A 23123-nucleotide genomic window follows, 5' to 3' on the forward strand; every position below is an offset into this window, starting at 1 on the left:
GTTCCTGGGCTCAAGACAGGGGGAGCCAGGGGAATCCTCTGCCCGGGGCTATGGGATGGAGCAGAGAAGATGAACTAGTGCCCTGATCTTGTTGCAGGCATCTGTGCAGTGCCTGGCCTGGTGGGGACCCTGATCATGGCTGGGGTCTCCATGCTACCCTAATAAAATATTACTGGCACTCATGATTTCAAGCATCCTCCTTGGGCTGCAGAATTAAATTGGGTTGAATTACGGGGCTGAATCCGCCCCCCGCCCCATCCCTGTAGCAGTTCCCCTCCCCCAGTGGGTCCACTTCCACCCCCACTAACATGATCAGGTGGGGAATAGTGACAACTGCTATTGTTACATGTCATCATTAGACTCCAGAGTCAGCAGGAGGGAACATGATAGATATGACGCTTCCCTGTGTCAGCTCCCAATTGCCCCCCACCCCACATGGGCACCACTCCCCACCCTGTTCACTCACCCCTCTGCTGAAACCACCAGCAATGAGAGGGTAAAAACTGACATTTAAAGGGTTATCATTAGGCTTCAGAATCAACAGGCATTAAACTATAGACATGAATCCTTGTTCGGTCTCTCCATGTCCACTCCCAATTGTCCCACCCCACATGGGTATCACCCCCATCCCCTTCTCTTGCCTCATCCACCCAAACAATCAGTAGGTCAAGGTACACTGATGTGCCAGCAAGTGACATCGTTAGTTTCAAGTGTGAACGAGCCCATGGAGACAAATGCAGCCAGTTCTCGCTGCTCAGATCTGTTGTGTCAGGCTCTCTGTAGACGCTGGTGCATGTCACACTGGTTGGATGGCTTTCTTTGCAGCCATGAGGGCTAGAGGATTAATTTGTGAAATGAAGGCTGAGGTGCTGCAGAGTCTACTTATTCCACACCAGCCTCAGAGACACATCAGCCAGGTTGGGTGTTGGAGAACAGAGGAATGCTATTGGGTCTATGGCCTGGGGAGGGATTCCAGGACTCCTGGGTTCACCTCCCAACACCTTGTGTGACCGTGGGCAAATCACTCAATCATGCTGTGCCTCAGTTTCCCTTCCTCACCCTCGGTTTGTCTTGTCTGTTTGGACTGTGAGTTATGAGGGTGAGGGACTGGCTCCTACAGAGCTCAGGGCCCCCATTGTAGGTGTGCTGATCTCAGTGGGCCTGGAGAAAATGCGGAGTGACCCATCTGACGCTAGTGGAGTAAGGCTGGGTTCTGGTCTCAGTGACCCTAACGAGCCGTGTCTTTCTTGCCAGCAGCGACTGAGGAATTTGCCCCCGACACTCCACTTTCAATCACTGAGCTGTTAGTCAGAAATCTTGCGCTTGCCCTTCTGGCTGCTTCTCCGCTGTCTGGCATCACAATGCCCGTCCCCTCCTGACATCATGGGATGGGATGTGCTTTGTAGGGAAACTGAGGTGCAAATGGGAAATGTGTGGCTCTCCCCTCACCTGGCTGGCTCATTACAGCGTCTCAGCTGACAAATGATTGGCTGGTTTGGCAGTTTTCCATGCCCCCACCTGTACACATACAGACACACACATGGACTCTGCCAATTTGTACGGCTCATTTATTAAATATAATGAAAGCCTGAATAGATCTCTGTGCATTCGAATCTGCTCTAACCCTCTAGACCTCACTCCCCTCCCAGAGCTGGAGATGGAAGCCAGGAATCCTGGCTCCCAGCCCCCTCTGCTCTAACCCACTAACCTTAAATACTCAAAGAAAATACTATCTTTAAATACCCAGGTAGCCTGTGGAACTCATTGGCACAGGATGTGAGTCAGGATTCAGAATAGGATCTTTCTATGGGGAATGGAAGAGCCAGAGTTATACTCCTAAGGGTTTAAAACAAATATGTTTGGAAGGAGTGTAAATGTCATGCTCCAGGGCTTAAACTGCCCTCTGATTAATGAGGGTCAGGAGGAAAGTGCCCCCAGGAGGGCAGGTTATTCCAGAGTTGGCCACAGTGTAAGACTGGATACCAGGCTAGATGGGCCCACTGGTCTGACCTGGGGTGGCAAGGAGATGGCAGGATACTGGGCTAGATGGGCTGATGGGTGTGATTCAGGGTGGCAGGGAGGGGGCGGGATACTAGGTTACATCGGCCCATGGGTCTGACTGTGATCTGGGGTGGCAGGGATGGGGTGGGATATTGGGTTAGATGGGCCCATTCTCAATGATCCGATCTGGGAAGGGGAGCAGGGTTAGGGTTAGCAAAGGGGTTACCTTAGGGTTAGGGGAAGGGAGCTGGGATCATGTTAGAGCAGGGTTTAGGGGTAGAGTAATGGAGTCAGGTTAGGGTTAGAATAGGGAGCAGGGCCGGGAAGCCGGTTGGACAATCAGAGCTGCTTTGGGGGCAACATTTTACATGGCCAGCGGAGAGATAGCTGTAACCAGCGCTCGGGGCTCAGTGTGTTATCGTTGGATCCCTGCTGACCTAGTGGTGGAACCTTCCGCCACTGTTCAGGCCCTGGGCTGGGACCTCGTAGAGTAGGGTGGGCCTGGTCCCCCTACCTCCTGCAGCTGCCCCACTCCTGGGGTGGCAGTTTCCCCACCTTAGGCCAGGAGGCCAGTGTTTGTCTAACATCTGCCAGAGTCAGGGTGTCAGACTGTTTATTACTCCACAAAGCCCGAGGGCCTGAGCCCCTAGATTCTATGGGGCTCTGCTCTGCCTGAAGGCCTGAGCCCCTTGACTGTTGGTTGTTTCTGAGCTCTACCTAGCGGGCCAGGGCTAATTCTCCCCTTGTCTTGTCAGGGGCCCAAGAGCGAGGAGACGTAGCCTTCCTCCAAGACTGATGCTCCTACAACTGGTAACCTACATGCACTGAAAAAAATGCCCCAGATGGTGGCATGGGGGATACCGGGAAGCCTACCCTAAATGCACCATATCTTCTGCAGACACAGCCTCTTGGGTGGCCCTGACAAAGGCAGCCAAGCAATGTCAGCTAGCGCCTGTCAGCTGCCAAAAGACCTGACAGCGAAAGATTCAAGGGGAGGCAAGACATGTAGTTCTGGTGGTCAACAGGAGAGTGGCTTCTATCTTCAGTGACAACTGCATTCCAATATCCTGTGAAAATCATGACCCGGAAAATGCAGCCCTTTAAGGAACAGCAAGGATTTCGTTAGTAAGAGAAAGATAAGTTAGATAGAAGTAACCGATATCTTTGTAAACCATTTTCCAGCCATCATTGTTCACCTCCTGTCCCGTTCCTGGCAGCACAGCGCCCCCTCGCACCACACTGGGGCACTGGGGCCAGCACTGATGGCCAAGGGAGAGCGCCCCCTACCCTGCTGTCTGCAGCATAATGCCTCCTAGTGCCACACTGGGGCGTTGGGATCAGTGCTTAATGTCAGAGGACAGCACCCCCTACCGAGCCCCCCAGGGCATTTCCTGCAGCACACTGCCCTCTACTGCCATGCATCCCAATCCCCGTCCCTCTGTACTAGCTGGTCCGATATATGAGCTGTAGATGGAAGAAGCTGCATATCCCCTCCAGGATACATTATTGGGGATATATTCTTAACCAGCTGTGCACTATTAATACCCCATAATAAACCTGCCCATCTTCTTGTATCCCTTTCCTACCCACCCCACTCTGTCCCTGAAAGAAACGCTTCTCTTGACTGGCATTAGCCACATTACACTGGATTCCCCATTGCGGCAAATTCATCCAGCTGTCTAGCTTCCCTGTCTTGTCACACCTCTCTCCCCTCCCGCCCAGTGCCCCCCCAGTGTTCTCAAATATGTATTGCACCCGCTCATTTCTAATCTGCTCCATCTTGGTCCAGCCCAGTGGGGTTAGAAGAATGACAAGGCTTCCTGTCTACAAACTTCCTTTCAGAAATATTTATTGAGGCAGAGAGACACATTTGCAAAGAGCCAGAGATCTGGAAGCCTCCCAGAAGCAAATCATTTTGTGGTGGAGCTGCAAAGCTGCCTGGTAGTTTTCCATGCTGGAGATATTTAACTTGCAGTCAGTAGGGTTCAGAGTTAACAATCCGCATTCACCAGTTTGCTGCACCATGGCACTATTAATCTTGGCTTTCAGCAGATGCAGGTAGGTGTGAGCCTGGAAGACACTTTAATCCCAGAGCTAGGGGGATTTGTCCTTTCCAATGTGACCCCAATGCAGGGCCATCTCCTGGACTCTGCTAACAAGCTGAATCAATAGCCCTGTGGAATGTGCTCCTGGGTGTTAACTGTGAATGCTACCAATTGCCAATGTTATATTAGCATTAGATGCACTGGATACATATATTGGTTGCTTGCTTGAATATGTTGGAAGCACTGAATACAATGATTGGTTGATTGACTGGCTGGCTGGAGATGTTGGATGTAGGGGATACATACATTAGTTGATTAGATGGATTGCTTGGATGACCTTGATACATTCATTAGTTAATTGGTTTGAAGGATACATTGGATGTATTGGATACAGACTCTGGATAGTTGATTTCTTGGCTGATTGGTTGGAGAGATTTTCTGGATGTTCTGGATAGATAGATTGGTTGGTTTGTTGGGTGGGCGGGTGGTTGGTTCAATGGCTGGATGGATTGATGGATAGCTTGGATGCACTGGATACATACATTAGTGGGTTGGTTGGTTGGTTTGTTGGCTGGTTGGTTGGGTTGGTTCGATGGATGGATGAATAGCTTGGATGCACTGGATACATACATTAGTGGGTTGGTTGGTTGGTTGGTTTGTTGGCTGGTTGGTTGGGTTGGTTCGATGGATGGATGAATAGCTTGGATGCACTGGATACATACATTAGTGGGTTGGTTGGTTGGTTTGTTGGGCTGGTTGGTTGGGTTGGTTCGATGGATGGATGAATAGCTTGGATGCACTGGATACATACATTAGTGGGTTGGTTGGTTGGTTTGTTGGCTGGTTGGTTGGCTGGTTCGATGGGTTGATGAATAGCTTGGATGCACTGGATACATACAGTGTTGGGTTGGTTTGTTGGTTGGTTGGAGACAGTCAATGTATGTACTGGTTCAATGGCTCAGGAATAGGCAGTTAGTGATGGGATGCTTTTCCAGAGAGAGTTGTGAGGGTGGCCGGTCCATGGAAGGGAGGAGGCTGTTATGGGCATAGGAGACACCGATTCCCCAGCAGAAATGACAGCATGAAGCCCAGTAGCGTCAGCAGAGTGGGAGCTAGGAAATGCTTTGAGGGACAGGGAGCACTGTTGAGCAACGCACACCCGTGCCCCTCTTCAATTCCCGAACCAGGGCGCTCACCAGAAGCGCTCCTTCCCTTTGATTATGCTGTGCTGGGGGGGCTGGGGAACATACTCAGAACAGATCGGGCCCCGAAGGTTAGGCCCACAGGGGAGACTGTAACGGAACCAGATGCGGCCGTGTTTCAGGTAGCACTCCCTGTGATGGGTCCCCCCAGACTTCAGTGGGATGGTGCAGGCCCCCAGCAGGTCATCCCTCCACTTGTCTTTGTCCCAGACCTCAACATGGAACTGGCTGGCGACGGTGACATGGACGGTGCCGAAGTCCATCTGTCTGTTCCAAACAGGATTGTTGTTGTTCCAGATGGTGCCAGTCCGGATCTCTCTCCCCCCAAAGAAGACCTTGATGTAGGCATCAGTAGCACTGATGGGGTCACCCCGCAGACCATTTGCCCGCTCCACAGTTACCGTCAGCCTCGCCAGGCCCTTCTTCTGCGAGCAGCACATGGTGTTGGTGGAGCTGTCACCAGGGCAGACGCAGGAGCAGGGGTCGAGGGCGCTGCGTTGGGTCCCCACTGGGCAGCTCTTGGTGCAATCCATCCGCAGGGCCCTCTCACGGATGTACTTGCTCACTGCCTGCCTCAGCACCTCCCGCTTGGGATTGTTCTGCTCCACCAAGGTGTGGATCGGCCTCAAGGAGTAGGTCAGAAGGCCAGGGAGGGACTCCAGGGTTTTCACCCAGTTTGAGAAGGCCCCAACGTAATTGTTGGAGAAGAGCAGGTCGGCCACGTTCTTCCCTCCCTCCATCTCCACGTGGCGCTCCCGGTACATCTCGTGGAAGCTCTGATACATTTTAAACTTATTTATCTTTTCCTTGCACTTGCTGAAGCCGAATTGCAATGAAGCCACCCCAATATTCACAGCCGCCTCTGTGCTCAGACAGTCCCTGATCTCATTGATGGTCAGCCCATCCAGCGCCGCCTGGCAGACCCGCACCGCAGTCACGTCCCGCACCCGGCCCCCCAGGGATGCCTGGGACACATAGTGGGTGCCATAGGTCTGAATCAGATGATGGTACTCCGGCTCGGAGGCCTTGTTGTACAGGCTGGGAAGGTTCTTCACTGCCTGGGTGAAATGGCTGGTGAGTGGAGGTTTCTCACTGATCCGGAACCTGCCCCAGGGACCCAAAGAATTTATGGGACAATTAGAAAATCCCCCATAGCTAGCCAGGTCCAGATCAGAGCAGCAAACCCTAGAGGGGAAAGGCCCCGTGTCCCATTCCCTGCCCCCCTGTGCCAGCCAGTCCCCCTCCCTGTCATCAGATCCGAGCCAGTGTTCCTGTAGCTCAGATGTGACCCTAACAGCACCCAAATGCAAGAGGACAAGGGCTCCCTGGTATCTGGTAGTGAGTCTCAGCTGGCCTGACCAGTTCAGTGTCCCTCACCTCACTCATGTCATCACCTGAATCTAAAAGGGGCCACGTAAGCTATCGACAGCAAGCTAATGCCACACTGCTCGTTGCTATCAGTGCGAGGCGTCTGTATGGAGGACACATCCAAATACTCATGCGAGTGGGAAATTCTGTTATCAGAGTGCATCTGCCAGGCAGGACGATAGGTACCCCCCCTAGCCAAAGGACTGTGCTTCTGTCCCTGGAAGGCATCTCCAAGGCACAGTAAGAGACAAGGGGACTGCAAATGAGGGTCAACAGGACCATCAAGACGGCAGGGGGAGGAGAGTGCAGGAAACAGATCGATTTGCATTTTAGCAACTCCCAAGCAGGGGAAAAACCAGTAAGGAGTTTCCTTGGCCAGCTGACTCCACATCACCTTCCTCAGAGCTTGGGTGGACTTTACTGTGGCGGGGTGACCCTAAGGGGAATCCATTGCAAAGGTTCACTGGACTATCAAGGGAGGGGGCGAAGGACCCCAAATGATCTTTCACCTAAGCTGAGAAAGGACCCAAGCACATTGGACTCAGTGGGCGATCTCGACCAGAGAGGTGGTCAACCATCTCGCTGGACGGTAGATTGATAAGGAAACTGCCTTGCACAAAGACTGTGCCTTGTTTTGTTACATCAGGGATCGGCAACCTCTGGCATGCGGCTTGCCAGGGTAAGCCCCCTGGCGGGCCGGGCCGGTTTGTTTACCTGCCACATCTGCAGGTTCGGCCGATCGCGGCTCCCACTGGCTGCGGTTAGCCGCTCCAGGCCAATGGGGGCCGAGGGATATGCTGGCCGCCACTTCCCACAGCCCCCATTGGCCTGGAGCGTCGAACCGCGGCCAGTGGGAGCGACGATTGGCCGAACCTTCGGACGCGGCAGGTAAACAAACCAGCCCGGCCCGCCAGGGGGCTTTCCCTGGGGAGCCGCGTGCCAAAGGTTGCTGATCCTTGTGTTACATCTTAGCCACCAGAAAGTGCTTTTCACTTTTATTTCCTTGTAACCACTTTTGTCCTTATCCCTTGTGCTTGACCTCACTCACCCTCCTCTCTCCCTTAGTTCAGAAACTTGCTAACCCAACTCGCTGGGGGAACTCCAGTTAGCCCGGCAAGCTGCTGAGTGTTGTATCTTTAAAGGAACGAAGGAACATTAAATCTCTCTGAATGGGCCATGAGAGGGTCAGACATTGTAAAGCAAATGGTTTGGGGGACACTTGGGATGGGAAGCGTGTTGGGGTCGGTGACCAGAGTGTGCTGGAGGTTCACATGCAGGCTGTTGGGATCAGAGTTGATTGGCTCCCTGCAGGCTTGTGGGGCATCCAGAGAAGAGACCCACAGCAGCAGAGCCTCTTGAAGCATTTAGGGTTACAGGTCAGGCAGTGACACAACCCCTCACTGGCCTGGATCGCACCCCAGAATGAGATAGCCCCCTACAAGGGAAAGGCCCTGGATGGCTGAGTGGTACCGCTGTCCCGCTGTTTCCCAGCTGCCCCACCCAAGAGGCGGCTGCATCTCAGCACTGGGCGAGACATCCCGGTGTGTCATCACTGCACACTTGTTACCCATCTGCTCCTCCCCAGAGCTAGCTGCATCTCAGTGCCAGGCGAGCCATTCCCAGATTGGGAGGTGTCCAAGCTGGTTCTTACCCATAATATTGGCAGGAAACCTCATGCTTTATGAAGGTGTATTTGTCGTTCCGCGACTTCTGTGTGACGAATTCGGCCAGTTTGGAGCGTGAGCCGGCCAGCCCCACCTGGACATTAACCTTGGGCACCACGGGCACTTTCAGCCCCACCTTCCAGTCGTTCTGCACCACGGACGCCGCCAACTCCATCATGCCCATCGCCGACTGCTGCACCGAGCTGCTGAGCTTTCGTTGGCATGAGACACGGACCCTCCAGTCCACCGCGGCCAGTGGCAACTTCTGCCACTGCCGTCCCTGCAGTGGGTTCCGGCACAGGGTGCAGGTGCCATTCGGGCCGCGCCATTGGCTGGTGTCCACCAAGTAGGCCCCCGTCCGGCGCAGTGTGGTCACGTCAATCCCCTCCCCCACCAGGTTGTGCCCGGGCACGAAGGTTGCATTCATGCATGCAGCAGCCGTGCCTGTCTGGCATTCGGGGGAGACCACGGGGAGGAGGAATAGGAGGAGGAGGAGGATGCAGGCACTAGGTTTGGGCATGGCTGGTGTGATGGGGTCCCTTGCATAGGATGGGGCGTCAGTCTCAAAAAACCCCTACAGGGAGAGACATAAAAAAATCCTGAATAAATCACAATTCAGTAGCAGGCAGTTCCACAGGTTAATTTACTTATATGGAGAGAGAAAGAGAGAGACAGAGGCATTCAATTACCACTGTCCTTTTGTCAATCATATCTTAGATCACATCTGCTAAGGTTCTGGGCTCCCGGAACCTGGTGGCTTTATGCAAATGACATGGAGCCCCAATTTGCATGTTTGAACATGCATTTGTTAATTTGCATAACCCCACCCCTTTCTCTTGCAGTAGTAGTAGCTGTACTAACCACTAGGGGGAGGAGATGCACATGCCCTGTAGGTTGCGATTACATTAGTGGACGGCTGCGCTGACTGAATATGGCCTCTAGGTGGTGCTGTGTTCCCACACAAAATCCATGGCTCCTTAGACATTAGTCCCCAGGTGGTAGCTCTCAACACCTACACGTGTTGGCTCTATGAATGGCCTCACCATAGAAACTCCTGGGGCCCCCTAGTGGACATTGAAAGTGATGTATTTTGTTACATTTAGCCACCGATTGAGGGTCATTTTCTAGGGTTTCATCAGACCCACATCAGACTCATGGGCCCATCTAGCCTGGTACGCTGCCCCCTCCCTACTACCCCAGATCAGACCCAAGGGCCCATCTATCCCAGCGTGCCATCTCTAACAGAGGCCAATTCACCGACCCCTCAATAATCAGAGGTGGGTTCAGACTGGGAAGCATGAGACTTATATCCGTTTTAAACAAATATATTTAAACCCCTTAGGATTATAATTCTGGCATTCCTATTCTCCAAGGAAAGTCCTGTTTGGAATCCTGCTAAACTCTTGGTCCTATTCGTATCCTGTGCCAATGAGTTCCACAAGTTATGTGGCAATTTCAGGACAATATTTTCAATGCATATTTAGTGCAACGGGGTCCTGATCCATGACTGGGGTTCCCAGGTGCATCCATAATTCAGTTAATAAATAATCATAATTTTTTTCTAGGCAGGTAACTTGCAGTGTGGATTTTTCCATCTGTTGGCTGTTCCGTCTCACTGCTGAGAACGCAGAAGAGAGTTTAGAGGAACGTTAGTCTGGCGGGTAAGGAGCTGAAATGGTATAAGCATTCCTGAGTTCTATTCCCAGCTCTACGACAGACCCGTATGATGTTGGACAAGCCTCCGAATCTCTTTGGGCTTCACTTTCCCCATCTGTAAATTGGGGAGAATAATCCTGCCTTTGTTGGGTTAGAGCTTCGAGACAGGGACTTTCTCTCCCTGTGTGTCTGGACAGTGCCCGTTACAATGGCGCCTTGATCTCAGTCAGTGAGGGGGCACAAGGGGGCACCTGATCTCACTTTAGGCTTCTAATGCTAGCATAATAAACATAAAGTGGGTGAGGAAATATTGTTTATTGCACCAACTTCTGTGGGTCAGAGAGACCAGCCTTCAGCTCTACAGGGTTCTTCATGTCTCAGGAAGAAGAACTCGTGCAGCCCAACAGCTTGTCTCTCTCACCAAGACAAGCTGGGCCACTAAATGATATCTCCTCACCTGCCTTGTCTCTCTATTACAGCAGGACCAACCTGGTTACAACACCACTGCAATAAACAGATCTGGCTGTTCTTGGTTTCAATGTCATTTTTAAATGTCGCAGCCGATCAGTTCCCAAATTTCAGCGACTGTTCCAGGCATCGCCGGGCAGAGCCCTGCACGTGTTGGGGGGAAGTCGGAAACCCAGGAGAAGGAAACGGGGGATGCCCAGAGCCCCTGGCATCGGGTTAGCAGAGCCAGCAGCATCAGCTAAATCTGGAATGGTCAGTAGGTCAAGGACCCGGTTGATGACAGAAATTAACCCGTCCCAGCATCGCCCCGCTCAGTCTTGCTCGGCCTCCCAGTGGGGTGTAACCTGTTGACACCCTGAATAACTGATCTGCCAGCCAGCCACAAAAGAAATGGGAATGGGGGGACACACACAGTCCCTGTCAGGATGCCCTGAACTCGAGGGGGATGGGAGGAGCGCTCTCATGGGCACTGAATCGTCCGCCCATTCCCCCCAAACTGGACCTCTTCTCCCCCATCCTATTCAGCCCGTGCCAGTCCTGTTTCTTCCTCACCCCAGCTCCTCCTCCCAGTCCCAGTCTCCATGTCTCAGGCTCCTCATCCCAGTCTCCTTGTCCAACCAGCTCCCGCCTTGCTCTAGTTTTTGACCCCCTCTGAGTTTGAATCAGATGCTTCCTCCTCTGCACTGCCTGGGAGCCAGGACTGGAGGGTCACTAAGACCCCAGAAGCAGCAGGCTCCCCGCTCTCCATTCGGCCCGGCCCGGAGGAGAAATGACAGGCAAAGCCCTGCTCTGGCCCTGCAGCCCTGGGCTGGAGCATGCTCAGTGCGGACAGAACTGGGAAGAGATTTTAGCTCTTGCCAAGTGTCTCCTGAGCGTGCGCAGATGACGCATTTTTGAAGGCTTCTCACACGCCAAATTTGGACTGATGTTCATAGTGACAGCAAAAGACACGGGCTGGGCCTGAAAGCTGAGTCCCTACCCCACAGCCCGGGGCCAGGCCCCTAGAGCTGTTAGAAAAAGATGGCATTCTCGTGGGAATGGATTCATTGTTCTGGCTGAAATTCACCCAGAACATTCAGCTTGCGGTAGACACCCACCAGCATGGAAAATTCCAGCTCAAACAGTTAAAGTCTAGTAAAGAATAGTCAACGGGAAAGCGTGTCATATGCTGGGAAGCCTGGGGCAGCTTTAATAACAAGCGCGGCTACCAGCACAGTCTGCAATGCCAAAATGGCTCACCGGGAGCTGAGATGCAGCCACCTCTGGGGAGGGGGAACTGGGGAACAGCTGCCTACCAGGACTGGGGGGCTCAGACGAGGGCAGTGGTCTTTGAGAAGAAGATGGTTAGCCAGGGAGCCCTGAATAGCACAGTGGTCGTCAGTGGGGTATGGTGCTGCCCCCCCCCCTAAATTCCCCAGCATGCCAGCCCCAGCTCCCCACCCCTTTCCCCAGTGCCCAACACCCCAGCCTGGATCTGCCCCTCCCAGCCCACCCCCCTAGTTCCCTGCCCCCTAGATTACCGCCTCCGGTGGGTCCAGCGAAGCGCAGGGCTCCCGTCTCGGGATCCAGCTCACGTTCACCAGCCAGAGGCCGAGCTGCCCAGATCTGCCTTCACCCCCGTGTCTCGGCCCCAATTTAACCAGCAAGGTGCCACCCTTTAGATCAACATCTGCAGGAGCCAGCTGTCAAAGCCGTTCCACCTGCCACTCCCCCACTGTGATAATGGGCCATTGAGAGTCACGGGGCTGGCAGGAGTGGGGGCACTCTGGGTGCTGTGAGTGGTCTGAGAGATTGGTGCCATGATGGACTGAAGACACGTGGAGCAGAGTGAGGGCAGCTGGGCATTAGAGGGTGCCATGGGGAGCACTGGAAAAGGGGGTATCACTGCCTCTGTCCTTCCCCCACTGACCCTATGGGCTCCCCTTGCCTCTTCCCCCCCAGTCCCATTGTGCCCTCTACCCCCATTCCCAGCATCCTTTGTACTTTCACAGAGTTGGGGCCGGAAGATTAAAGGATCCAGTCTGTGCCCTATTAGCCCAGGCCAGAGAATTTCACCAGCTACATTTGTATCCAGCCCACCCCTTGGGTTAGACCAAAACATTCAGCCCTCAGCAGGCCAGGCTGTGCCAGGGGCAGGGAACAGGACCCAGGTGCCACTCATGCCCGGGGCCCTTGCCATGGCAGGGAATTAGGTGAGATATGCCCCGATGATCCCAGCAGCTGCCAGCTGCAGAGGGAGGCAAAAAGCTCCCACAGTCCCTGCCAGTCTGCCCAGGGGGAGATTCCTTCCCAGCCCCATATCCGATAACCCTGCCCCACCGGCCAGGCAGCCAGAATGTGGGTTTTCTGGACCAGCTCAGCGCAGTGAACCAGCCAGTGTCTATTCTCCAGCTGTGGGTGATCTCAGGTGCTTCAGAGGAATCGGGGATGGGGTGGGGAATCCCAGATAGCGGTCAGTTGTGCATGGTGGGGGTGGGGGAGGGATTCCTTCCTGACCCCTGCAGGTGACCAGCTGAAGCCCTGAAGCATGAGATTGGACTATGGTCATTGTCTTAGTGCAGAGCTGTGTTATGAGCAGGTAGCAATGCAGAGGGGCTTTAGCCAGTCACTCCCAGTCTCTTCCCCAGCTCCCAGCCAGCTCCAGCCTTCCCTCTCCCTTTCTCTCCTGCCCCAGTCTCTCTAGCTTCCTTGTCCCCATTTACTCCAGTGTTCTGGGTAAAGTTTGGCAAAGTTCCAGGCAACTGGAAACGGGGTCTTGTAACATGAAGCTTTGGGCAACCTTAATAACAGGCAGTGCAACCAGGTCTGCTGATAATGTCATGATGGCTCACTTGGTGCTGAGATGCAGCCACCTCTGGTGTGGGTCAGACGGGTAACAGCTGGACAGAGACACTGCCCGGGGATGGCTCACCTGGCGCTGAGATGCAGCCACCTCTGGGATGGGGCAGCTGGGAACAGCCACACAGCACTGTTGTGGGGTGTAGAGGAGGGCAATGGGCTGGGATCTTTGGGGAGAGGATGTTAACCAAGGAGCCATGAGTAGCAAGGTCCTTAGCAGTGGGGTACATTCCCTGGCACCCCAGACCCTACTCCTGACCCCACACCCCAGCCTGAGTCTGTACCTCCCTGCAGGGACTTCCAGCCCACCTGCCCCCTAGCTCCTCTGCCCCTAGATTACCGGAATCCAGTGGGTCCAGCAAGAGCGCAAGACCCAGTACAGAGCTGCCTTCGTCCCCCCTCATCTGCCAGCTGCCGCCCTGCTAGACCCAGCATATGGCAGCCAGCGGGGCAGGCGGGGTGAGGCTTTTTCACCTGCCACTTCCTGATTGAGACAATGGGCCATTGAACAACGCTGGGCCCGGCAGGAGAGAATCTGGTTTGATGAGGGGGAGGGGAATGGGGGGGTCGGTGCTGTGGGGAAGGGTGGTGCCAGCCGGCTGCGGTTCAGGTAGCAGAACCAGTGCCGACCATCCCCGGAGCGCGGCAGCTCGTTGCAGGTCCCCATCGTCCTTGTTGTCCTCGTCCCAGACCTGGAGGCGGAGCTGGCTGGTCTCCGCCACCCGCACGTGCCCCAGGTCCAGGCAGATGCCCCAGACCGGGCTGTCAGCATCCCACACACTTTCCATCCATACCTGGAAGGTGACCTTGGTATAGGCATCGGTGCCGCTGGTGTGGTCGCCCCACAGGCCGATGGCCCGCTCCACTGTCACCGTCAGCTTCTGCTGGCCCCGCGAGCAGCACATGGTGTTGATGGAGCCGTCCCCGGGGCAGACGCAGGAGCAGGGGTCATGGGTGCTGCGCCGGGTCCCCAGGGACCTACACAGGGCCTGCTCTGTGATGTACTTGCTCACCGCCTGCCTCAGCACCTCCTGTTGGGATTGTCCTGCCTCACCAAGGATGGGACACAGCGAGTAGGACACCAGGCCGGGACTGGCTTTGTGGCTCTGCATTCACGCTGAGAAGACCTCGGCGTCCTGCCCCTCGGAGAATAGCAGGTCGGCGTGGTTGTGGTCACCAGTCACCTCAGTGTGGCGCTTGCTTTGGTCTTGGGGAAGGTCCAGTTGAAGTTCTTCTTCTTCTGTTCCTCACACTGGCTAAAGGCTGCCTGGGCCCTGCCTTTCTGGGCCCCGATGCTTACGGAGGCCTCCAGGCTCAGACAGTCCTTGACCTCATCAGCCGTCACCCTGTCCAGCGCCACTTTGCAGACCCACATGGCTGTCACATCCCGCACCCGGCCCCCAGCTGCAGCGAGCTGCGGGTGTAATCCTCCGGGAGGTCCCTCAAGGCCCGGGTGAAATGGCTGGTGAGTGGAGGTTTGTGGGTAACGCGGAACCTGGGTGAGAGAAATGGCCACCATGTGACGTACCATCAGACATTGGCGTCTTGTAGGGGTAGAGCTCGGTGTTCTAGATCCACCGACTCTCAGTCCAGAAGGGACTGTTCTGGTCAGCTAGTCTGACCTCCTGGATAACACAGGCCAGAGACCTGCCCTGAATTAATTCCTGTTCAAACTAGAGCAGGTCTCCTAGGAAAAAAATAAAATAAAAAACATTTCGGATTTCAAAATTGTCCATGATGGAAAATCCACCGTGGCCCTTGGTGAATTGTGTCCCTATTTCCTGTCTGAGCTTGGCTAGCTTCAATTTGCAGCCATCAGACCCAGGGCCGGCTCTAGGGTTTTGGCCGCCCCAAGCAGCCCAAAAAAAAAAAAGCCGCGATTGCAATTGTGATCGCGATCTGTGGCGGCAATTTGGCGGGAGGTCCTTTGTCCGTCGAATTGCCGCCGAATATCTGGACGTGCCGCCCCTCTCTGGAGCGGCCGCCCCAAGCACCTGCTTGCCAGGCTGGTGCCTGGAGCCGGCCCTGATCAGACCTGATTAGACCTTTGTCTGGTAGATTGCAGAGGCCATAATCAAAAGTATAAATCAGACGTCAAGAATTATAACATTCAAACACCAGTCAGAGAACACTTCAACCTCCCTGGTCACTCAATTACAGACCTAAAATGGCAATAGTACAACAAAAAAATTTCAAAAACAGACTCCAACTTGAAACTGCTGAATTGGAATTACACCTCTACCTCGATATAACGCTGTCCTCGGGAGCCAAAAAATCTTACTGCATTATAGGTGAACCCGCGTTATATTGAACTTGCTTTGATCTGCCGGAGTGCACAGCCCTCCCCTCCCTGGAGCGCTGCTTTACCGCATTATATCCGAATTTGTGTTATATCGGCATAGAGGTGTAATTTGCAAACTAAACACCATTAAATGAGGCTTGAATAAAGACTGGGAGTGGATGGGTCATTACACAAAGTAGAACTATTCCCCCTACTGTTACTCACCCCTTCTTGTCAATTGTTGAAATGGGCCACCCTGATTATCACTACAAAAGTTTTTTTTTCTCCTGCTGACAATAGCCCACCTTAACTGATTACTCCAGTTAGAGCATGTATGGTAACATCCATTTGTTCATGTTCTCTGTGTGTATATATATCGATATCTTCCTACTGTATTTTCCACTGCATGCATCTGATGAAGTGGGTTTTAGCCCACGAAAGCTTATGCTGAAATAAATTTGTTAGTCTCTAAGTGCCACAAGGACTCCTCATTCTTTTTGCTGATACAGACTAACACGGCTACCACTCTGAAACTTGTGTAGATTGGATAATTTATTCTGAAAATGTGAGGCCACTACAAACCTTCCTGTGCCTTTACGGAATTGAAGAGTTACTCACAATTCTTATGATACATGATCTTTGGAGAATATAATAAATTACAGGCTTGCAAGCCAGTGGCTGATTTCATCAAGTGAAAGAATTCCTCCTAGGCATGACCTTAGATACCTTTCACTTCGTCCCCCCTCATCTGCCCCCCTCATCACGAAGTGAAAGGCATCTAAGGTCATGCCTAGGAGGAATTCTGTTTTATGTCAAGGTGACAGGCCTCTATTGGCCAGAAAACACCTCATAGTGTTTACACTCGCTCTGAAATGCAGCTGATAATGTGCATGTCTTTTATTCTTTAAGCTATTTCCTTGTATGCCTTGTTTTGAAAGGCATATATGTGTCTTTCGGATTCATGCTTTGTAGCAAATATCTGACAGAAGGCGTTAATTGCAAGGTGTCTACAGTATCGGTGGGCAATTGTAAATCTTCAAACCTTTTCATCAAAAGATAAACAGATCAGCAAGATTGTCTTATCAAAGACTAACAAACATACCACTGTGTTATCAAGAGCTATTAACGAGGTCATAAAAGCTGTAATTCCTATTTCAATATTATTAAATTACTTCCTTTTAGAGGCTCTCCGAAGTCTTTATTCTTTCAACTTAAAGGCAAACGCTGACGTCTGGAAAATAGTTTACAGAAAATCGATTACTTCTTTTTAACGTATCTTTCTCTTACTAGTGAAATCCTTGCTATTCCTTAAAGGGTTATATTTTCTGGATGATTTTAGCAGGTTATTGGAATGCGGTTGCCACTGAAGATAGGAGCAGGACCTCCTGTTGAACACCAGGACTACAGGCCACATCCACCCTCAAAAGTTTCGCCATCAGATCTTTTGGGAGCTGACAGATGCCGACGTTGCCATGTTGCTGGAGCTTGTGAGCATTTGGTTGCTTTTGTCTGGGCCACCCGAGAGGCTGTGTCCGCAGAGGATGTGGTGCATTATAGGTAGGCATCCCGGTATCCCCCATGCCATCATCTGATGCAATACCTCATTTTTGCAGTGCATTGTGGGTTACTAGGTAATTATGGGAACTCAAGATAAATTCTGTTCCCTCCATCCCAGTATTCCTCGGGAAGAAGCCGTGCGCTAACCTTGGTAAATAGAGAGAACTAGTCGGATATAAATAGAATTGATTATTTGTGGTGTTGTAGCATCTAGGAATTCTAGCCATGGGCCAGGATCCTGGACTGCCTGGTGCCGTACGGACGCAGAATAATGTAAGTAGAGTCTGAATGAGCTCTCCCCTGACATCTAGCGATGAGCTGGCGAAGAGGATTTCAGGATCCGACCCGGTTTGCATGGACACACCCAGACCGCCTACGTGCGCAGCATGACGGGGCTGCTTTGCCTAGATGATCACTTTGGGCTGGTGTTGGGTTGCAAGTCACTTGGTTAATGAGTGCGGGGGTACTAAAGGGTTGTTACATAGGCGCCGACTTCCCCTCTGCCCCATGGGTGCTCGACTTCCCCCGACCCTGTCTCTGCCCCTGCACTGCCCTCGCCCCACCCCCATTCCACCCCTTCCTCAAAGTCCACACCCAGCCCTGCCTTTTCCTACCCTAGCCCTGCTCCAGCCCCACCCCCATTCCCCCCAAGTCCCCGCCCCTGCCCCACTTCTTCTCTGCCTCCTCCCCCAAGCGTGCCACGTCCCTGCTCCTTCCCCTCCCTCCCGGAAAGTCCTAAGTGCCGCCAAACAGCTGTTAAGTGGCGGGTGGGTGGGAAGCGCTGGGAGGGAGGGGGAGGAGCAGGGATGAGGCGAGGAGGGGAAAGAGGAGGTGAGGAGGGAGCAGGGGCAGGGGCCGCTTGGCTGTCAGTGAGTGCAGAGCACCCACTTTTTCCCCATGGGTGCTCCAGCCCCAGAGCACCCACAGAGTCGGCACTTAGGGGTTGTTATCCTTGTTGTGTGAATCAAGGGCAGCAGAGCTGTGCTTGGCCTGCCCTGAGTGAGGGGTTCACCCTCAACTGAATTGCACCCACTAGTCAGGGGACGGGGTGTCAAGGCCTAATAGAGATGAAGGATGGATACAAACTGGCCGGGGGGAAGTTTAGGCTTGAAATTAGACGAAGGTTTCTGACCATCAGAGGGGTGAAATATTGGAACGGCCTTCCGAGGGAAACGGTGGGGGCGACGGACCTGTCTGGTTTTAAGATTAAGTTGGATGAGTTTATGGAGGGAATGGTTTAATGATAAAACATAGTAGCCAAGGAAAACCAAGCAATGGTACATGAACAGCATAATGGCCAACAAGGGTCAGGCTAGAGACTCTTGCCTATATGCTCGGGGTATTACTGATCGCCATATTTGGGGTCGGGAAGGAATTTTCCTCCAGGGTAGATTGGCTGAGCCTCTGGAGGTTTTTCACCTTCCTCCGCAGCATGGGGCAGGGATCACTAGCAGGAGGGTCTCAGCCGATTGAAGTCACTAAAACACAGGATTGGGGACTTCAACGGTAGAGTCCAGGGAAGGGTCTTGCGGCCTGCAGCATGCAGGGGGTCAGACCAGATGATCATAATGGTCCCTTCTGACCTTAATGTCTATGAGTCTATGAGTCTATGAGTCTATGAGTAGTTGGGGATATGTTCTTGTACCTGGTGGTGTGGGTGCTGTCCAAGGGTCCTGGACACTATTTGTCTCTTCATCTCTCCACTGTGTATTAACAGAGGTGATCAAGACTCACCTTTTGTTTGCAGACCAATAGAGCTGCAATCACGGATACCAGGTCTAGCCATTAGACCAGGGGTTGGCAACCTTTCAGGAGTCGTGTGCCCAGTCTTCATTTGTTCACTCTAATTTAAGGTTCCGCGTGCCAGTCATACATTTTAACGTTTTTAGAAGGTCTCTTTCTATACGTCTATAATATAGAACTAAACTATTGTTGTATGTAAAGTAAATAAGGTTTTTAAAATGTTTATGAAGCTTCATTTAAAATTAAATTAAAATGCAGAGCCCCCCCGGACCGGTGGCCAGGACCCGGGCAGTGTGAGTGCCGCTGAAAATCCGCTCGCGTGCCGCCTCGTGTTGTGTGAAGTCGGGGGACATCCCAGAGCATGCAGAGCATCAAGTGAAGCAGGCAGCGGAGCAGAAAGCAGGATGGTGAGCAGATGCTGGAGCAGCGAGTGGAGTGGCTGGCAGGGTGACTGATGCCAGAGCGAGCACCCGAACGACAGAGCGAGCAGAGTGCCTTCCGCTCTCCCCACCAGGGTGGGAGGTGAACTCTCACAGATGCACCTCTGAATTCTTGGTCTTCACTGACCACGACCAACAACTCCGAGTGGGGTGCAGAGAAGGGACGGACATGTTAAACAAACTTTTGGTTGTTGGACTCAAGAACCTGAGGCAAAAGACACTGCTCAACGCACTCTGGGGTTGGTGTTTTGATCATGGTGTGCTTATGAATCCTGCTTGTGGAGTTCTCCCAACTTAATGTCGGGTGACTTCCCTCCTCTTATTCGAAGTTTCTTTTCTACACTCAGTCTCTGTGCTTGTGAGAGGAGAAGTATTGTCTGTCAGAGGCGCCCAGGAGTGGGAATTTCCCCTGGTTACTGGATGGGGGCTTGAGCCAGTTCTGTGTTATATGGTTGAAAGGGAACTCCTAGATATTGAACCTGGCGCTTATTAATGCCACTCCATCTGGCAGAAAGGTACCAATAAAAAGACATCGTTTCCTCAAAAATCTTCTAATCTAAGGGCTGGTCTACACTAAAGCTATAAATTGACCTAAATTACGCCCACCTCCGCCCCACCCCCTGCTCCTCCTCTCTCCTGAGGCCCCACCCCTTGGCCATGCCAGAAGCCGGAGCTGGGCTCCAGTAAGAGACACGGCAGCCACCCACGGAGGTGGGTCACTGTGGGGAGCCCAAGGGCAACAGAACCTTTGTAAAATGTGGGTGGGGAAGGACAACGTGGCAGAGGAATCCCCCCATCACTTCTGGGCCCCACTGCTTCCCTCCCACATTGCCCCAGCTCCCTTCCATGGCCTCACACCACAGGCCCACCACACTCCTTGCCTCTTGACCACAGAACCTACCCCTACCCCACCCCACGGGGCCTATCCATAAGACCGGCCCTGTGTTCACTTTATTTCCAAACTCCACTGCCTTCCTGGATTGGCATGAGGATACACATGCCACAATTAAAACTCCCAGGCTCAGAGTGGAGTAAGATCTAAACACAGGCCACAAGCATTAAGATCTACACTCCTCCTCTAGTGGCCAAAATTCGTGGTCTCAGTATATTAGGATGCACCCAACAGGGCCACAATGACAGGATTCATATTAGAGAGACAAGGTGGGTGATGTAATATCTTTTATTGGACCAACATCCGTTAGTGAAAGAGAGAAGCTTTTGAGCTCCCAGACCTGAAGAAGAGCTCTGCAGGGTCGCAGTGCCAGAATGCATGCTTGCAACATAGTGGGGATGCACTCAATCCCTGAGTGTAAGGGTTCATCTCATAGGCGCCGACTCAGTGGGTGCTTCAGGGTCAGAGCACCCACAGAAAAAAATGGTGGGTGTGATGGGTTGTCACCCCCAGTGTGCAGTCTAAGAGCTGTGGGAACTGCTGTGTCTCCTAACTCTCCAGTTGGGCTGGTCCCTCTCACACTACTCTGCTGGTGTTTCAGCCAGCCTCTCCAGGCCCTATTATCACCCAACACAACAGCAGGTGGCGCCACACAACTGAGCTACCTGAATGCTTTACCAAAGCCACTCAAGGTCAGACAGAAGAAAACAGCCAATTTCCCAGCTCTCCAGGCTTGCATCCTTGCTGGAGTATAAACCCCAAATCCTCCCATCTTGCACTGCACAGGGGTCTGTACAATGCAAACTCATTAATATAGTTCACTATCCCCTCGATGTGGGAAGGATATGAGATTTTCCAAAGACTTCATTCAAAACACACTGGTTAAGATAAAACATATAACAAGTTTATTAACTACAGAAAGATAGATTTTAAGTGATTATAAGTGATAGCAAACAGATCAAAACAGATTACCTAGCAAATAAACAGAACCACAAATTAAGCCTAACATACAAGATAGATAGGATTTGAATTAGCAATTTCTCATATTGACTGATGATACAAGCAGGCTTGTAGAGTCTTAAGGCACAGACTTCAGTTGCGTTGTAGCCTGGGTTCCCCTCCTCTGTTCCAAGTCCTTTGTCTTTCAGGTGTTGAGTTGTGGGGGGGAGTGAAGACAAATCATGATGTCACGTCCCACCTTATATAGTCTGCTCATATGGTAGGAACCCTTTGTTCCAAGCTGAGCTCCCAGCCCAGTTTGTGGAAAAATACAGGTACACCTCTACCCCGATATAACGCTGTCTTCCCTCGGAAGCCAAAAAATCTTACCGCGTTATAGGTGAAACTGTGTTATATCGAACTTGCTTTGATCTGCCGGAGCGCGCAGCCCCGCCCCACCGGAGCATTGCTTTACCGCGTTATATGCGAATTCGTGTTCTATCGGGTGGCGTTATATCGGGGTAGAGGTGTACCAAAATGGAGTTCAGTGTCACGTGATTTAGTCACATGCCCTTGCTGAGTCATAGCAGCCATTACTTACAGGCTGGCCGAAACGTTTACAGGAAGGCTAAGCTCTTCCATGGGCCGTCTAGCCTGCTATCCTGCCCCCTCCCTGCCACCCCAGGTCAGACCAGTGGGCCCATCTAGCCTGGTATCCAGTCTTACACTGTGGCCAACGCTGGAATAACCTGCCCTCCTGGGGGCACTTTCCTCCTGACCCTCATTAATCAGAGGGCAGTTTAAGCCCTGGAGCATGACATTTACACTCCTTCCAAACATATTTGTTTTAAACCCTTAGGAGTATAACTCTGGCTTTTCCCATTCTCCATGTGAAGATCTTGTTCTGAATCCTGAGTCACACTCTGTGCCAATGAGTTCCACAGGCTACCTGGGTATTTAGAGATAGTATTTCCTTGGAGTATTTAATGTTATCAGTGTGTGTGGGGGGGGAGGGGCTGGGAGTCAGGACTCCTGGGTTTATCCTCAGCTCTGGGTGAGAGTGGGGTCTAGATCAGGAGTTGCCAAACTTTGTTCCCTGAGGCCCACCTGTGCAGTTGCAATAGGCACTGAAGCCCACTATTAACACATGTCTGTCAGGGAGAGGGAAACCGTGGGGCATTCGCAACCCCTCGCTTTAGCAGAGGTCACCTGGCAGCCCTGTCCCAGTCACCCATCCAGCACCTTGGCGCGCCTCTCAGGCACCCCTGTCTAGGAATGAGGGAAGTGCTCGGGGGCCGCCAGTGCTGGGCAGAGGCAGGTGCTTAGGCCGGGCCAGGCCGTTACCCTGATGGTCCCAATCACCCACTGCCAAGCCCTGGTCCCTGGTCCCGGGCTGTGGGGCCGATACTCCAGAGGTTCCAACAGCCATTGATTGCATGGTGCGGTGGCTCAGAGTGGGAATGGCCGCGAACCCTCCAGCCTTCTCCAGCCACCCTGGGCACCATCATTTCTAGGGCCTGGCCCCTTCTCCTCACCCTCCGTCCACCGCACGGCAGCTCCGCTTCAGCCTCTGCCACCCACTGGGGGCGCTGTCCTCCTCTGTCCCGGGCTACCACTCCACCAATGTACAGTTTGTGGGGGCGACATCATCCCATTCCCCCCTCCAACACCGCCCATGGCAGACCACCCAGGACAATGTCATGGCCCACCGTTAGGGCATGGCCCACAGTTTGGGAACCCTTGCTGTATAGGGTCATATAGATGGGAAAGGCCTCCTATCCCCTCTGGGATCCCTTGGCAATATTACTAACCTGTAAATATCACCTGTGTGCTATTAATACGCCATAATAAAACTGCCCGTCTCCTTGGCTCCCTTTCCTACCCACCCCACTCTGTCCCTGACAGAAACGCTTCCCTTTGACTGGCATTAGCCACATTACATTGGATTCCCTATTGCAGCAAACTCACCCAGATGTCTAGCTCCCCTGTCTTGTTATGCCTCACTCCCCTCCAGCCCATTCCTCCTAGT

General features: G+C 52.7%; 1 protein-coding gene and 1 pseudogene across 1 annotated transcript; both read right to left on the minus strand.

The window, feature by feature from the left end:
• Positions 1 to 5238: 5238 nt before the first annotated feature.
• LOC128837482 (perforin-1-like) lies at positions 5239 to 8800 on the minus strand. The gene is made up of 2 exons (XM_054028725.1): positions 8268 to 8800; positions 5239 to 6352 (listed from the first exon to the last, which is right to left on the minus strand). The coding sequence occupies exons 1-2, from the start codon at positions 8798 to 8800 to the stop codon at positions 5239 to 5241; spliced, it is 1647 nt and encodes a 548-aa protein (XP_053884700.1).
• A 4842-nt stretch (positions 8801 to 13642) lies between these two features.
• On the minus strand, positions 13643 to 16311 carry LOC128835543 (perforin-1-like; annotated as a pseudogene).
• Between the last annotated feature and the right edge of the window lie 6812 nt (positions 16312 to 23123).

This window comes from Malaclemys terrapin, chromosome 4 (genome assembly GCF_027887155.1).
Source record: "Malaclemys terrapin pileata isolate rMalTer1 chromosome 4, rMalTer1.hap1, whole genome shotgun sequence".
NCBI classification, from domain to species: domain Eukaryota; kingdom Metazoa; phylum Chordata; order Testudines; family Emydidae; genus Malaclemys; species Malaclemys terrapin.